At 44.6% G+C, this 18,603-nt stretch overlaps 1 protein-coding gene across 13 annotated transcripts in view; it reads right to left on the minus strand.

Moving 5' to 3' along the window:
* The window catches only part of PPP2R2B (protein phosphatase 2 regulatory subunit Bbeta), a 443,029-nt gene that overhangs the window by 80,656 nt on the left and 343,770 nt on the right, over nt 1–18,603 (minus strand). For all 13 annotated transcript variants that reach the window (XM_072749915.1, XM_026018571.2, XM_072749912.1 and 10 more), the window contains one exon: nt 16,209–16,321. In XM_072749915.1, the coding sequence (XP_072606016.1) occupies nt 16,209–16,321 (113 nt within the window). The remainder of the gene's footprint in view (nt 1–16,208; nt 16,322–18,603) is intronic.

Consider the following 18,603-nt stretch of genomic DNA (forward strand, 5'->3'; position numbering starts at 1 on the left):
CTGCCTGAGTTATAGCTTTTTCCTTTCTGATAATCAGTAAGAATTATGCAGAGGTGTAGCGTTGTTAGCAAACAGAAAGAGCAATCTAATTCCACCTGATTATTTGTTTTTTCCAGAACATACCTTACCACAGATGCTGGCAGGATGGTTTCTATAGAAAAGCGGTCCAATTAAGAGGAAAATTTCTGCTAGGTCAATTTTAATGTCCAATGTTGAATTCGAATTTGTGAATGTGAAATAGATTAATAATGGGCTTGTGCTGGAAGAAAAAATTAGAATTCTTTCCTCAGTGGTCAAAACAAGGAGAAAATACTGAGAGAACTTTTTGGGTTTTTGGTTGTTTTTTAAGTGAAAGTGACATTTGTAGAAGGTTTTCTTCATTTCTAACAAAATAAAGACAGAAGGTCTAACACCCTAGAGTGGATCCTTTGACCCAAGTAAAGAATTCTACACTTTTGCTGACTGACAGTTGGAGGCTGAGGTGGAGAATCTAAAAGACTTGCAGGCACCTGCATGGCTCAGTGAGTTAAGTGACTGATTTTGGTTCGGGTCATGATCTCAGGGTCCTGGGATTGAGCACCATGTCAGGCTCCCTGCTCAGTGGAATGTCTACTTCTCCCTCTCCCTTTGCCTCCCACCCCGCTTATGTGCGCTCTCTCAAATAAATAAAATCTTAAAAAAAGAAAAAAGACTTGCTACCAGAGTCCTGAGGCCAACTTTTATCAACCTTCCGGGGAAGGATTAAATGCTACCCCAGAGGCTGCTCCCACCAGGGCCGCAGCTTCTTCTCTACGAAGCAGTTACTACTAAGCCTGGAATTTTTCTCACTGGAAGTTCACTGGTCTTCCAAAAAAGGGTGATACAGCATGGGAACACACCTCGATTTATCCAGAGATTCAAATCGATGACTTATTTTCCGTTATCTCCTTATCTTTGCTTACAGAGTTTGCCATTGTATATTTATGAATCTTTAATGGTAATTTCCTTTAAGCCAGTGATAGGAACATTCACGGAAAGAGTCTTAAATATTGAGGTTGATGTGGCTTAGGTGAGGGAACTTTGGCCATTTAAGTCAGAAGTCTTTCCTTTCCCACCTATCCTCGGAACTGTATGCTTCCACCCAAAACCAACAACTGGGGTCTACTGATGATCTCTCTTTACTGAGGATTCCGGATTCCTAACCGAAGGTAGCTATCTATTGCTGAATGGTTAATACTAAAAGCCAGATCCTCTGCTGGTATTTTTTTCTGCTAAGTACTATGATGTAGGTCCTTTCCGATGATAAAATCCATACTTTGAGAGCTTAAAGGCCCAAAGCCAGAGGCGCTTGGGTGGCTTAGTCAGTTAAACACCTATCTGACTCTTGATTCTGGCTCAGGTCATGATCTCAAGGTCCTGGGATCAAGCCCTGCTTTGGGCTCTGTGCTCAGTGGGGAGTCGGCTTGAGGATTCTCTCTCTGCCCCACCTCCCTGCCCCACACATAGACTCTCTCTCTCAAAAATAAAACAAATAAATAAAAAGGCCCAAAGCCATACAATGACAGAGTTGGGATTTGAATCCAGAGCTATTACTCCAAACTCTTTTAACTGCCATACTAGACGGTCTCCCACAAAAGTTCCAACTGTGGGCTTCCTTCCCTTACCAGAGGATAAGTAGAACGAAGTCGGCCTCACATTTCTTCTGGCAATAAGAACATTTTGCTCACACATTCTGAACAAACAAGCAATTATTCTGTTTTATTTTAAAGTACCCATGTGACTTGTTCCCTCGGCTCCCACATCCCTCTGTGTACTGTCTTGACTCATATTTTGGGTTTGTTCGCAAAAAATATACTGCATTTCTAACTCCTAGGGAATTTTAACTGGCAGCCAACACATTTTGGGCTGTGTTGTGATTTTGAAGATATGCTTCTCTTTAAGATACATGAAGGCAGAAAAGAAGAAAGACTCTTCTATCATTGGCAACAGGAATATCTGAGCTGGACAAACATATGTTTTCCTTTCAATGCAGGTGCTACTGACCAAAGCCCCTTTCAAAAGTCCTGGGAACTGGATCTGTCCTGGAGAATGAATGAGTTCCTCCTTGGTTTTGTACACTCTGTCTGCCATAGCCCACAGGAAGCACAAGACAGTATTTCTTGAGGTTTGCTACACAAGTTAGTAGTTTGGGTTTACCCAGCGCTGGGGCTTCTCCAACTGGAATCTTCCAGAACCCCACATTCTGCTAGCTATTTGGTATTTTATAGAACATAAAATGCAATGAATATTTGACTGCTGTCCCATCAGTTTAAGCTTTTATATTTTTATTGAACATCTTTGGACTTGCTATTCTTCATTCAATTCTTTTCTTCAGATTTTCTGCCCCTAGACGCACCTTGACATCTTAGACTATGGGACAGCAGGTTAGCCCCAGTTGGTCCCTGACTATCTTGGAGATTTTTGGCTAGAGAATGAGAGAAGGAAAATGTTGAAATAACCATGATTACTACGGTGATTCCACAACAGAGAAATCAAGGACCATACAAAAAACAAGCATAGTACCAAATGTGCTCCCTTTTGGAGCCTGGGAAAGCTTTGGTGGCTGCTCTTATTAGATGAGCAGTAAAAGCCCTCAGTAAACACCAGAGAAACAAACCCCTTCCTGGAGCCAGTGGGCATTTGTCTCTGTCCTTCTTCTGAGCATGGGGCTCCGTTCTCTTTGTGTGGATAGCAGCGCAAATCCTGCATTGGAAGCAGGCAAGGGCTCTTCAGAATGGTTCTGCACTGCTAACCAACCTCAGTCACTTCTTTCTCTCTGGCCCAATTCTTGCATGGAAAATTGAGGTAATGATTTATATGTCGTAAGCAGTTCTGACAGGTGCACTCTGTCTTGGCTTCCTCCAGCCCCAGGACTAATCGGAAGCTTATCTTTTCCTTTGTGTAATAGGGAGCTGTCAGGTTCCATGACCCTCCAAACAATTCAATCACTCACAGGAGGATTCACCTTGGAGGGAGGACGCCTTTGTACTAGAGAAGGTCATGGAGGCCATGACCTGACATGTATCAAAACAGTGGCAGGCAAGGGGCTGGAGGGTGACATGGCCACACTGACAAGACGCCATTTGCTTCCTCAATTTAAATCCTTCATATCTGCCAGTAACTTCCTGGTTTGTGCCAACAGCTTTTCTACCATGGTGTATATCCTGTCTCATGTGCAGAACATTTTGCTATCTGAGCAAAGAAGGGGTCTTTCCGAAGATGACCAGTGCAGAGAAGAAAGGGCTTGTATTGCTCTTCGAAAGAAGGGGCAAATTCCTTGGCAAGGTCTATGATGCCTACTAGCATGGTCTGGCCATGATTGGCCTGCTTTGTCACTTGAACCTTGATGTCACCACACACTTCCTTGTGTGTGCATTCCAGCCACTCTGGTTTTCATTCCATCTCCTGCTCACCTGTGCAACCTCCCACCTCGTGGCCTTCTCCTATGGTATCTCCTCTGCCTGGAATGTCCCTCCCACTCCTCTCGTCACCCACCTCCTGCCTCAGCTCAATCCAAAGTTGCTCAGGAACTTATTCTCTGCTCTCCCCAAATGGATCAAAATATCCTGTCTGTTCTCCCATGCACCATCCACCTCTCTTCTGCAGCCCCTGCCTGGCATGAGTTTCACATTAGGGGGCATTTGATTTGTGCCCTTTCCAACCATAAGAGACTGTCAGATCCGTGAGGGCAGGAACCAAGTCATTCACTACTGCCACTCCAGGGCCAACCACAGGGTGTGGCTCACAGTAGGGACTCAAGGAGTACTTTTAGAATTAGTGAGATCTGGGTGGTATATCTGTTGTTGGTCCATTTGACCAGTGCATAGGGCAAAGGCACATTTAATCAGGACCGATAAGTCAACTGTGGGTTCAGGTGCAGGGATGACTTTATGTTTTATTATCATTATTTTTTAAGAATTTATTTATTTATTTATCTATCTATTCATTCATTCATTTATTTATTTTATTCATTCATTCATTCATTCATTCATTCATTCATTCATTCGAGAGAGACAGTGAGCGCATGGCAGAGGGTGAGGAAGAAGCAGGCTCCCCACTGAGCAGTGAGCCTGATGCAGGGCTTGATCCCAGGACACTGAGATCATGACCTGTGCAGAAGGCAGACACTTAACTGACTGAGCTGCTCAGGTGCCCCACAGGGATGACTTTATCATGGGAAAGAACAATGGTAACCAACATGGCTGTCTTTTGTTACTCCTGTTTCAATACCTAACCTCACAACTCCTGAGCTCATTGATAATCTTACATTCCCCCATTTCCTTCACCCTCTCACCCCGAATAATTTTCTCAGATGCTTTTGAATTTGGAGAGCAAAAGATTTTTTTTTCAATTGAGCTTTCACATGTTTCTAAATGTCTGCTTGTTTGCTACTGAGATAGGATAATTGGATGAAGTTTGTTCCCCTTGTGTCTAGATGTTTTGGCATTAAACAGACAATGCCCTTATTTAATTCAAAGTTGCAGAACTCTAAACCTCTGAAATAATTAGAGGAAGTGGAATCAAAGAGCAGAAAAGGAAATGTGGAGAAGGTGCTGGGGCAGTGGGGTAGGGCTGAAATGCACGACAGGATGGGCTGCAGTGTCAGGCACAGACCCATGAAGTTGGTTCCATTCCGTTCTCAAACAAAAGCATGTATCCACCTAGTTCCTCACTGATGGTCAGCCCCATGAGGGTGCCCTGTCTGTCTAGGACTATAGATGTGGAACCTTCTTTTTATAAATGTAGATTAGATGCTAAGCTACACAGGAGGAAACGTTTGTGACAAATGATGGTTTCTGGATTGGCTAATGCAGTGTTCCTGCGTCAAGAGGTCTCTGACAATGGGATAAAACCTCCACTGGCTTACATGGTAAAAACCCTTGCTTTGGGGAAGCCATTTAAGTGGCTAAGAGGGGGGAGTCTACTTTCAGATAAACAGGAATGAACTCTGGTTTTGCCACTTGGTAGTGAGCAAACTGCTTTTTCCATGTAGAGCAGCTGCCTTATCTGAAAGAGCAACAATAGATTTTTGCTTTTGTTTTAAATATTTTATTTATTTATTTATTTTTTGGAGAGGGAGAGAGAGAGTGTGAGAGTGTGGGTACCTGAGTGGGGTGGGGGATGAGCAGAGGAAGAGTGAGGATCTTAAGCAGACGTGGGGTTCTATCTCACAACGCTGACATCATGACCTGAGTAGAAACCAAGACTTGGGCACTTACAGACTGTGCCACCCAGGTGCCTCTGGCAACAATAGTTTTAAGCTCGTGGAGTTAAGGTAAAGCTTAAATAGGGAATATGCAAGGTGCCTGGTGCTGTGCCAGGTACTAGGAAGTGCTCAGTTAATGTTAATGAACCTGAAAGTTAAGGACACGTGATTCTGTGGCAGCAAGGCCATAAGAGCAGAGGGAAAACACTGCCAGGCAAACTCCTCCTTCCCCAACCCAATCCTTTCAGCCAGCATTTCCCTAAATGAGGTTCTAGGGCTGTGCTGCTTGAAATAACAGACCCACAAGCTGCCTGTTAATGGTGGGTGATAAGATAAGGAGCTTTAGACAGAATCAATGCATTGCTTCCTTCAATGAGAAAGTCTTTCTATGGAAAATAAAAGTGTCAGCTGAACAAGGCAGTGGCTGGGTGATGTGACAATTCATACTCTGGTACCTTATCTGTGGACTGGCACTGGGCCAAAGATCACATTTTGAGGAGAATGTCATAAAGAAACATGATCCCATGAGCTGAGCCAAGGGCTTTTCATAGTCTGCTAAGTTTGGTGGGAAATATCGCATGTTGTGTATCTTTCTTGGAGTAAGATATCTCTGTCAGTAAAGGTTTCGAGAAACCCTATGAAGTAAATAAATTTGTTTAAATGTGTTTGAGTGTTTCCCCATATACTCTTGAACAAGAAACATTTGTGAGAGTGAATGTGTCTATGTGTTTTTATCACTGCCTTTAATGTTTTCCTGGTAAAGGATGTGAGCCCAACTGATCATCTGATCATAACAAACGACCAGGGTGGGATCCATTCTCCTCTGCTCAAGCAAATACAAATTAACACCCTAGGTGGAAAGTTCTTTTCCTTCGGACTCAATCATTCTAAGGAAACTAAAGAATTAAGTATTTTCTCTGTTAACAATCTCCTTTACCATGAAAGTACCCTTATATCTTCCTCCAATCACTTCCTGTGCACCCCTCCCCCCCAAAGGGATCTCCTTGTACATTAACCTCTGGGGAAATATTTAAAATCTTTTTCTCAGGTAAGGACAGGTAGGGGGTATTTAATATGCAATATCAATGCATGAGGTAAAGCCTGGTTTGCAATGTACTAGGATCAAAGTGATATCTTCCACTGAACTTGATTTGAAACCTATTAGTGTTAATTATTTTCCACAAAAATCTTATGTATAATGAGCAGGAGCCCTAGACTTTCTTCTGTGGCTTCAAATTAGTTCTGTGTATAAGCCGGTAGCAAAAGGGGGATAGGCACATATTTCTGATCTCTAGTTAAGTAAGTCTAACTGAAAAACAAATACAAATCCATTCTAGGCTTTGTGAACATTCTAAGGTTTTTTGTGCCCTGTGCACGCCTATACATGCATATATGAGCACGTGTCTCTTCAGGGGATGGGGCTCATATCTCTTACAGCGGCAACAGTGAGTTCACATTTCAAAGCCAGGACTTGGTCTGAGGACGGTGTCTTTCCCATCATACTCATAAATCAGGTTATTCCACCCGAAAAATTCAGAAAATGGAGATACTTTTCTCCTTGAATCAACTGGTTGTACCTGGATTTTCCACTTACTGTAAAAATATACAGACAGCCCTTAAAAGGAAAAGATGGGTGAAACTAATACTGGTAACTTCTCTTCTGAGAAAAATCCAGCAGGGTCAGTGTGAATTAGGTTAGACACAGTGACAAGATCTTTGCTTTCAGAGCCTGAGAAAGACCAGCAGCTTGCCTGGCCTGGCCAATCTTACCACCCCTCTGAAACCCAGGCGAGTTAATGAGCAACATTAGGAAGAGACTAGAATAGGGTCCTGCCTCATGACCAAGATAAACTGCATCAGAGGCCATGGAAACAGCAAGATTTTCTTCCATAACAGGATTCTTTTCTTTTTCTAATACTAGTAGGTTTCTCAGCCTCCTACTGGCATTGAGTGTACATAAAGGGAGAGGCATTTATCAGTTCCCATCACATTCAAGAAGCCACAGTAGCCTTCCAAAATGGGTGGGAGCAAGAGACAATGAGAACTTGATCTTGAACGAGGTATAGGATTCTGCTTATATTTACATTTACGTTGGATCTGTAAAGGCAGCAGAACAAAGGTAGCTTTCAGATGAAAGAAAATATTTTATAATCTGTGAATACACTCTGAATCTGAGGCAGCTTTGCAGAGTCAGTACAAACACATATTCAAAATAAAGCACAATAGATTGCTGGTCACCAGACGTCACACTGCTTTGAACCTTTACAATTATATTCATTAGACTTTCCTGAAACTCTTGGTGTCCAGGTGACAGACAAGAGGGGAGGGAAGCAGAGAAAGGTGGTGGTAATGCTGATCATCCACAGTTCACAAGGCATCGCACTACATATGTCGACATGTTACTCTATTTTATTAGCATGACCTCTGTGGGAAGGACATATGGTGATTTTCATCTTACAGATGATGGCTAACATGTGGTCAGAGCCCCTAGCCCCTTTCCTGGAGACCTGCAGAGTGGTGTTAACGTAGAGACTCCGGAGTCCGTGTGAATCTGCCTAAAAATGTGACCCGGCCACTTAGCAGCTTATGGCCTGTGGGCAAGTCATTTCAGGTTTCTGAATTAAAGTTCCTCTTCTGTAAAATGGGGATAACAATATTATGTACCCCACGGGGCTACTGTCAGGCGGCAGTAGATGGTGTTTGCAGTGTTCCCAGCAGACGGTATATATTTAATTAATGTCTGCAACAGTGTTAACTGGCCATCAGGTGGGCTGTCCCCTGATTCCATAAGGAGTAGGATGGGAAAAGAACTTGAATTTTAAAGGTCAGAATCACTCACACACAACCTAAACCTCAATGGCCTGCAGAAGCTTACTCCAGGGTGCCTGGGTGGCTCAGTGGTTGAGTGTCTACCATTGGCTCAGGTCATGATCCAGGGTTCCGGGATGGAGTCCCATATCAGGTTGCCCACAAGGAGCCTGCTTCTCCCTCTGCCTGTGTCTCTGCCTCTCTCTCTCTGTATCTCTCATAAATAAATAAAATCTTTTAAAAAAAGCAAACAAACAGCAGCTTACTCCAAATCAAATCACTCAGTATAGGACCAACTTCATTTTGATAATAAGGTTGCCCTCAGATTATTCTGTATAGAACTTTGATGTAGGAGGAAGGAAGATCACAAAGAAAGAACTTAAAAAAGGAAACCAGAGAGCCTTTGAGGTCATCATGCCAATGCCCCTCAAGCCCAGGTGTTCTTCAGGATAGCCTGGGATAGAGCTGAAAGGTAGGGGGAAGATTCTGAGTCACTGAGCTGGGAATGATGTAAGCCATTCCCAGAGTCTGATCATCATCCAGGTTTGGTTCCATGCATCCTTTCTGCTCCACTATCCCCCAAAACGACATGGGAAACTGACCTGGGCCCAAGGCACCAGCAGCTTCTACAGTTTCCTCAACAGGCTGTCCTCTAGTTCCTGCTGACTCAGAGTGTGGTTTCCAATGAATATTCATTCAGATGAATATACCAGATACTCTATTTTGATATGAGAGGAAGGATAGTAAAAACACGAATTCAAGTCCAAACACTACCACTCACCAGCTGTGTGACCTCAGGCATATTGATTAACTTCTTTGGCTTCTGGTCCCACTTCTCTAAAATGGGTTTTTTTTTTTTCAGTCCCTACATTGAGGCTTTATCTCAAAGGTGAAATCAGCCAGTACATGCAAAGTGTCCCTGGAACACAGCAAATGCTCAATAAGTGTTTGCTGCTCTTATTATTATTCCAACAGAATTAGTACCTTTGCCTAACAATGAACACAACTAGCACTGTCTCACCGAACATTAGCCAAAGAACAGGACAGGGACACGCACAACCCTCACTCCCAAGAGGTGAAACCCATCAAAACGCAGGGGCTTGTCAGTGAGGGCTGCGCTTGAGGTTCCTGTGGAGTGCTTTCTGATCCCATAACTGAAACCCCATGACACAGACAGATACAATCAGATAATGATGGCAATCAATAATGATAACAGAAATTATTATTTATTTTCATAAACACAGACTATGTGCGTCCCGCTGAGTTACACACATCACATGCCAGCATTCTCTTTCGGGGCAGTCAATCAATGGGAAATCTCAATATCCACCCGCCGAGGCAGGAGGGGGAGGGATGGAGCGAAGGTTGAGAAATTACCCACACCAGACTGACACATTCACAAAGTTAATCTAATCCAAGGGGCCATCCGGGTGCCATTGCAAGCCTGTGAATATGGAACAGGCTTGATTGATTTTTCGCTGCAGTAGCTAAACACTTCATTGTTATTTGCAACAAATATAAGGAAAGGAAAGATGAAACTGTAAAAGGATTGGATATTAAGTCCCCAGCACAGCAATAAATCACAAAATGAAGTCTAGAAAAATTAAAAAAGGGTCGGGAAGGCTGCATCTGTGTCCTAAGAGGCCTTGGGTATCAAAGCATAAAACCAAAATTAGAACCTGGGCAGGCCTGGCTGATCCTGACTCACCTGCTAATCTGTCCTGAAACCAGCCTGGAGTTACACACCCACCCCCTCACCCCCTGCCCCTCGCCCTCTCCGGAGTGAGCATCACCACATAGGCATCACAGAGGCAGCAAGAAAGCATAAAGGTTGTGTCTACACAGGAAGTGTCTGCTTCTCAGAGCCTCAGTATCCTCCTTTTATAATGGGGATACCTACATCTATACCACTAGAAAGAGCAAAATATCAATTCATGTCCTGCTTGCCTCCCAGGGTCCATGGGAGCATCACATGAGGTTCCCAGAGTGAAAGACCGTCTATCCTTGAAGATGCATCTTGGAAACTCCTTCCTAGTCCTGCACCTCCTTCTCCCCTGTTCTTCCTCTGATACGGCAATCTTCTATGCTGTCCCAGGACACTTATCCCATCCTGTGTTTCTCAGAGGGTGGCCCAGGGACCATGTGCATTGGAATCATCTGGGGGGTTTTCCAAGAGGCGTCTTGTCAAAGATGTCACGGGGTGTAAGTCAGACCTTTTAACTCAGAATCCTTAGTGAGAAAGCCAGGGACTGTCCTCCACAAAGCATCACAGGTCCCATGAGGCCCTCCAAAGTTTAAGAACCACTGCTTTGATTAATGTCATGTTGCACCGCTTACATTTTGTTCTCTCCTTCCTCTTGAGGAAAGGGGGTGCCAATTCACACATCTTTGTGAGATCCGCATGGTAGCACATACATACTTAGCACAGTGCCTGACACACAGTAGGCACTCACTGACTAGGATAAAAATACATGAAAAAGTCCTACATGTCCGATGCTCTCACCTTTACTGTTTTCCGGATCAGGGGCCACACAATCAACAGTCCTGCATGATGGTGAAGGGCAGGTGCTCTGGGATCACACTGGGGCTCTATTCTTGGCTCTGTCACTTATTATCTGTGGGACACTAAGCCAGCACTTACCTCCCTGAGCCTCTGTTGACACGTCCATAAAATGGACATGATGCCGAAGTCACAGGATGGTGATGAAGAAAGAATTGTAAAACATACATTACTCTGCTCAGCCCAGAGCCTGTCCCTCGGAAAGGCTGAGTCCACGCAGTTGCTATTAGTAAACTTAACCCACTGGCCTGTTTAATCAGTTCTTTAGGAAACAGGTCAGGTAGTGAGAGTAGCTGTTTCACTGGAAAGGCTCACTTTCGGGAAAACAGCTAGTCTGTTTAATCAACCCTACTACCCCCATGACCTGTTAGCAATAATCCCCAAGATGACCTCTTTAGAGTGCAGAGCTGGCAAATGCTCATGCTGACCGGCCACGGTGTCGCAGATGGTGGCTGGGGGAGATCCAAACAGCCACTGATGAGATTTGCAAACATCAGGGTCACTCTATGTGGAAAAATGTTAGTCTGAGACATCCCATGTGTGTGTCCTGCGGCTGAGAGGAAGACAGAGGCCATCACCAGCAGAAGGCTCGTATATAAAACAGGAAGCCATTTGATCTTTCTATCTTTAATCTCTCTAGAAACAGGGCATCCACTGAGTGCCCACCCCGAGACAAAAGCCTTTGCGGTCCTTGTCCCCCACTTCCCACTGCCAAATTTAAGCTTATGCATTAAGAAAGCTCTGCTGAAGGATTGTGAGAAACACAAATAATGAAACTCCCCTCACTCTCCGATCATGAACTAATATTTTTTTAGAAGGCAGAAGCTATAAGGAATCATAATGGAAATATTGGGTTCAGGTAGACTAGATCTGAATCCCAGTCCTACTCTTTTTTTCTAGCCATGAGATCTTGGGTAAAATCCTCGTCAATGCTAGGACTCCATTTCTACTTCTGTGTACTGCATTCATTTGACAAATACATGGCCTTACATGGGCCATGGGTTCTTCTAGGTGTTGGGGCTCCCAGAGAAAACATAACGTGTGAGATTTAAGTGGAGGTGGAGGGGCAGCAGAAAATGGACAAATAGCATCCCAGGTATGATGCAAGCTAACAAAAAATGGGACAGGGTGAGGCCATTAAGAGTGAATGGGAAGATGTGAGCGTGCAATTTTCCCTAGGATATTCTAGGAGAGCTTCTCTGAGGGAGGAAGGTTTTGGGTGACTCAGAGATAACAGAACATACCTCACAGAGTTACTGTTGGAGCTACATGATTAAGGATATGAAATCCAGCCTCTGGTGTATAGTAAGCACCTAATAAACATGGTTATTATTATTATTTATATTAGCTGTAAGGAAGATTTAGGTAAAACCCATTAGAAAACTGGAATTCATTACATCCCCTACATTTCTGTGGGTGGTTACGGCAAGTCACAGCGTGGGAGATCACACTTTCTGAAATCTATATTTACAACTGGTTAAAAAACAGATTCCAATCTGGCCTAGGTTCCCAGGGCACTGGCAGCCAACCATAATGAGGCAAATAATAACTCCAGGCTCCTCCTACAGGGAGAAATATGCTAAGTGAGATTTTTCAACACCCAGCTCCCATCCCAGACTGAAGAAGTTACTAGAACTATGAGTTTCTGTTGCCAAGGGCTCTGAGGGCCTCTGACATCTTGGTATTGGGAGGCCAGGGAAGAAGGCCAGGGGACTCTCACTCAGTGGAACTACAGAAGACCTCAGGGTCATCGTTTTTGCACGCTGAGCTCAGGGATCTACAAACTCACTGTGTATGAATGAGAAAGGGGAGTGGGTGGGGACAGAGACAGACATCCTGATGTAGAATAATAATGGTATTAATTACTGAGAAAGCCATTTCAAATCGTCAAATGTATATGTCCAAGTGTAAGAGCCATAGCTCTGGATTTTTAGTCCCAGCTCTGGAATAACCAGTTAGCAGTCACTTCTCTCTCTTGGCCTGTACCAGGTCTAAGGGCTCAGGTCCCAGAGCAAAGTAGATCAAGATTTGATTCTTAGTCTTGCATGATCCTGGGCATATTATTTACCCTCTCCGAGCCTCATTTGTACAGTGGGTATTTGACAGTAAGCTGGACCTCACATGGTAGCTAATGCAGACACAGTGTACAGTATGGTGCATGGGATATAATAAATGCTAAGTACTGGACACCAGCATTTTCACTGCCCTTCCTCACTGGCTGTTCTAAAGGTGAATCAAAAGATTAGGTAAGAAAACACTTGGTGACATAAATGGCACTTTACAGCTATAAGGTGTTATTATTAAATTATCATTATGATTATTGCTGTGAATGTTATATACTGAGCAGGCAATATGGTTTTCAAAAAGCACTTCTCATAGCCTCTCTGGGTGAGTGATTGGATTTAAGAGGCTATCTCTTCCATGAAAAAGGGGAAAAAAATAGCTACATTCTTATTTTGAAAAGCTGAGCCTCCTAGCACTGAAACAGAACAGGTTCATTACTCAGTGAGGATTAATTAGCTGTCGGGTATTATTAAACGTTCTCACTCTTCAGATCCACACAGAACTGGATTCTCTGAAAGTGAGCAAGAGGTAATCATAAGACAGGGAGGAGGGAAAGAGCCACAAATGCTGGCAATGCAAATTTGAGAGAGGAGCATGTTAGTAAATTACAGTCTGATTAATATCATGTCAGCTCATTCTCTGTTTGGAGTCATTGTTCTGAATCTATGGTCTTCGGGTTTGCTTGTTTTTTTTTTTTTTTCCCCTTCTTCTACTACTGGGATCAAAAAGAAAAGGAGGTTGGCCTTTTCAGTGTTTTCATCCAAAGAATGCCGCAGTGTGGATGATTACACTGAAACACAGGATATTGGAAAGCCTAGGAAAGTAGATGGGGTGAAATCAAATACGGGTATTTACGTGATTATAGCAAATGTGTCTCTCAAATTGATGCAGTAACTATTGAAATGATTGAAAAGTAGTAGAGGCTTATAAAAAATAATAGCTCGGGAGAGCCTTAGAGATGATAAAATCCAGTGACCACAGATGCCCCCTACTCAATCACCAGGGGTTTGTGCTAAACATGTAGATATCTCTGGATCACCCCCATTTGCTGAGGGGAATCACTGCGGTCAGGTCCTGGGAATCTGCATTTGGAACTTGTACTGTGGATACAAAAGCACAGACCACACAGTCCTCAGGATGGCAGTTCAGAAACGAAGCTTGGAGAGGAGAAATGCAATTCACGGGCCCAGGGTCACACAGCTGGTTTAGATGAAAGCAAGAATCAGAATTGAGGTGTTCTAACTCCCAGCCACATTTCAAGGCCTCCTTCCACGTGGTCGCAAGTCCACTTCAGCATTTCTGCTCTAATGGAAACATAGAGATAGGCCTTCTCCTCATCATCGGGGTGACATCTCTGAGTGGCTAACCGCAGGTATATGAAATCCTATAGGACACCATGGACAACAGGAATTCATTGTGGGAACTCCAGACGGCATCTGAGAAGGTCAATCCAACAGAGGAAACCAGGACAAGGTGACATCTGGGCAGAAGTTCATGTTGTGAACTCCCCAGTGGCACCTACACCATCTGTTTCCCCCACAGGACTGCAAAGTTCCAAGGGGCGAAACACTGTCTTATTCCCCTTGGAGAGCCAGAAGGTTGCCCGCCACTCCCTAGGTACCAATGAATAGCTAGCTTGTAGACTGAATACAGTAGAATAAAAAGTATATGAAAAGGGAAAGCATATTAATTTTCTTATATCAGTAGGGAGTAACAATAGCCAGGATAATAATGATGAAGACAATATTAAACCAACAGCAGGGAACGAACATTAAGAAGTGCTTTCTGTGAGTGAGACACTACAAGGCTAAGTACTTCATCACACACAATGTAGCATAGATTTCTCACAAAAATCCCAGGAGGCAGTGAATCCTTGTAATGCACATGGGACTTTGGAGGCACAAGGACTTCAGTTAGTATGTCCAAGGTCCCCAGCTGGAGACCTACAGTGCCATTGTTCTAACCCAGGACAGACAGACTCAATGTCCACATTCTTCACTCTTCACCACCCTCCCCTCAGGTCTGCAAAACCTCTGAGCATTTAGAGCATCAGCCCAGTCTGATATGGAAAGAAGACTTGTGTGGCAGTTCTTCAGGCTGAAGGTACAGGTTGACAAGAGGAAACAGAGCAGCCAATGCTTACCTGCTCAGAAGCAGCTCAACAAAAGACCAGCTACCCGTGAGTACTGGGTCAATACTTGGCAGCCTAGCACTGTGGGCAGCAATGAGCCTATGTTCAAAAAGCACCTGCTGGGGGCATCTGTGTGGCTCAGTCAGTTGAGTGTCTGACTCTTGGTTTCAGCTCAGAACATGACCTCAGTATTGTGAGACTGAGCCCCGCATTGGGGTCTGTGCTTGGTGGGAAGTCTGCTTGCGATTCTCTCCCTCTATTTCTGCCCCTCCCCCTGCTCATGCACTCCCCCTCTCTCAAATAAATATTTTTTTTAAAAGCACCTGATGAATAAAGAGTGGAACAAATGAATTAATGAACAAATAAACAAGTGAGCTAATCAGGCACACACTGATCATTCAATCCCTGTATCTGCTTCTAAACCCTAGAGTGACAACCTCTTTTCCCCACATGCACTGCACTGCCTCCCTTTTCAGTTTTTGGTCTTCAGTAAAGCAGCTGGTATCTGAAAGCACATATTTGATACAGTTTTGAAAGTCCCTTGGGGCTAGGGCTGGTCTCAATATGTGCCTGCCCTTGTGCTCATTCATGTTAAACACATCCCAACCTAAATTCACCACCGAGTCCTAAACCATTTTAACCTGTATCTGGAGAGCCTTCCCTTAAAAGTTTGCTTTTAGAAATCCATTTTTAACAATCACTTTCCTAAGAGACCTTTCCTGGTTCTCCTAGAGCCAAATATAATTTCTTCCTCCTTTGATCAAACTGTAACTCTCTGACACTCTCTGCATTTATCTTACTCTATTTAGCACCATAAGCATTTTTATATTAGACCTACAAATCCCTTCTTCACTGCGTTTCTGGATGGCAGGAAGGGAGCTATTCAGATTAATAGCAGAGATCACATATTGAGTACTGGCCACGGAAGGAGGGCTTTCCACCCTTACCACCTTTTCACCCAAGTATGAGGTTCACTGTTTTACAGACAGAGAAACTAAAAATAACTTACATGGCTCAAGTTCAAGAGGGTTAAGCAACTACAGGCGATTCTGGTGAGTGGCCAAATTCCAACCCAGGCCCATTACATGCAGAAGTTCGTGTCCTGAATCACAAAACCCCAACCTGCCATATGGGCAGTCCCATCACCTGGACCTTGAGTACAAAAGACGCTCAAGACATTTTAGGAAACGTGAGCAGAGGCTAAGAATATAGTAAGGCACGGTGGTGGCCATGAAGACCAGTCCTAGGGGAATAAAGGAAGGACACACACTCAGGTCAAGTCTCTGCTTCATCCCCTTCACTCATACATTCCAGTTGCATCCTAGGGCAGCACCCAGCCCATGCACACCAGGGGGCCCTTCCTTTGCGCTTGGTGGCCAAGACAAATGAAAGATGGTGGCAAAAGCTGCCCCCGGGCTCACCCTCAAGGTCGTGATGGTGGCAGGATCCCGGAGCCGGCCCTCCTCATCTTTCAGATTGTAACCTTCTGGCCTCTTATCACGCTCGCTGACTTTCCACAGCTTCACAGTTTTATCTGTGGAGGGCAACCAGAGGAAATCAAAAGTACAGTGAAAACAAGCTTGTCAAGGTGTTCTATGTGTGGATGGCAGGAGGAGAGGGGTGGAGAAGCAGGGAGAGGTGGAGATGAGCACCGGAGACATGCTACCGACGCTGGTTCGAGTCAAGGGCTCAGGGCATAACTCATTTGTCTGGAGGCAGCGCTCATGTTTCAAAACAAAACCATATTATACCCAGACCAATGGTTTTCCTGACAATGGCCTATGAAATCTGGAGCTTAACCATTATTTTGGTTCATTCAATAAAAATATTTATTGAACACTGAATAAGAGGAGCCACATGGACAGAATTAGCCGTGTAACTATATTATCAGCACTTGCCCTGGACAATTTATTTAATGTGCACCCTAACCCCGGGAGGTAGGTAACCCCATTTCAGTGTCCACCCCACAAGCACTGCCCTGACCATGACCTGAAAGGTCTTCCATGATCTGTCTTTCCTCACCCTTTCTGGTCTCATTGATTGCCTCCTTTGCCCTGTGCTCCAGCCACATGGCTTCCTCACGGCCCCCCATACACGTCACCTCCACTCCTGCCTCGGACTTTGCACTAGCTGCGCTTTTTGCTCAAAAGCCCTTGACCCTCTTCTTCATGTGACTTGTTCCTTCCCTTTGCTCTGAGTCCCACCCTCAGAGGGGCCTTTCCTAACCAACCTACATCAAAACGTCCCCACCATTCTCTCGCCTGCTCCTCCTGCTTCAAAATATTGGTGCTTCCCTCTATCTGATATAGGCTTTTTTATGTCTCCCTTCCTAGAAACTCACTGGAGGCAGGATTCTGTGTTGTCCATCACTACACATCCAGCACCCACAACAGTGCCTGGGACACAGTGGATGTTCAATACATATTAGGTGCGTGAATGAATGAATCCTATCTCTACAGTGCATATCTTGCTAGCGATACTCAGAGATAAACAATGGTAAGAACATTCATCAAAAGGCTCCTTTCCCCTTGCACTCTCCTTGGAATCTCCAGCTGGAAACTACCTTTCTCACCTGTGTACTGTTCCAGAGCTTTATATCACTTGCTGACACCTATCATTCTCCATAGCAATAAAGCAGGGCAAGATCTCCAATGTCTACAGGGGTGAGGCAGTCCAGGGGAATGAGTGCGAGGGGCTGGGGGCTCTGGGAGGCAGGAGATGGCATGCCTCACCTGTAGGCTTTCGATCCCATTTCTTAAGTAAACATGTTTGGGCCAATCAGATCATATGTGGGGGCCATGTGACTTGTAGGCTTTGCCGAACAGGTCCTGCCTTCATTATTTGTACTTCCTCTAGCTTTTCTTGTGGGAGGCCCCTTCCTTAAATACCTCCTCTGTACCTTCCTCTGTGCCTGCACAGGGTAGGCTTTGGAACCAGACAAGCTCGGGCCACACCCTCATTCCCACTCCAGCCAGCCAAGTGGCTGATGACTGGGATTCTCATGTAGTAGGTGCCTAGTTTCTTCAAGTGACAGGAGCACCCGACTGATCAGGAGAAAGAGTACAGAATGCCTAATTCAATTTGAACCTCAGAGCAGCAACAAATGACATTTTAGGATGTGTCCCAAATATTTCCACCTCACAAATAAAGACACTTAACTTTACTATGCTTTGGTTTCTTTATTTTTAAGTTGGGGCAAACAGTGTCTTCCCCACGGGGCTCTCAGAAGGATTACACGGAACACCCTGTGTACGGTGTTGAACACGGGTGGCCTTCTAATACTGGCTGACAAAGGGTAGCTGTTATTAGAATTAGCAAAGTGGGCGACTATTCTCTGATAATAACATGTTGCTCTGACAGCAACAGTTTCATCCCGGGGTGAAGTCAGCACATTTTGTTTCCTCCCTAACACTGTGGGCAGAAGAGCCACCCCCCCCCCAGCCTCTATTAGGGTTCCTTTTCTCCTTCCCCACCCTCATCTTCCTTCCCACGCCTCCTCACCAAAGGCCTTGTTCCCAGTGGTCTGAAATGCACCTTCTCCTGAAGTGGGCTTTCAGCAACCATCTGGCTACTTTAACAGGTAAGTACCCCTGTTTCCTCTTATCTGGGGACTCCTCCAGCTGGTCATGTCTGCTGGCACACCTGGCTGGGTTGCTAAGTGTAAGATCTGTGTGCTCTGAACTGTGTGCCCCCCCCCCCCCCCCGGCTTTTACTGGGAAAGAAGGCAAGGAAGCCTTTCCTGAGACATTGAGTTGAATTCTGAACTTCCTATCCATACAACAACATGCCTCTGGTCCTACCCTCTCTGGACACACT

This window comes from Vulpes vulpes, chromosome 2 (genome assembly GCF_048418805.1).
Source record: "Vulpes vulpes isolate BD-2025 chromosome 2, VulVul3, whole genome shotgun sequence".
Lineage (NCBI taxonomy): Eukaryota > Metazoa > Chordata > Mammalia > Carnivora > Canidae > Vulpes > Vulpes vulpes.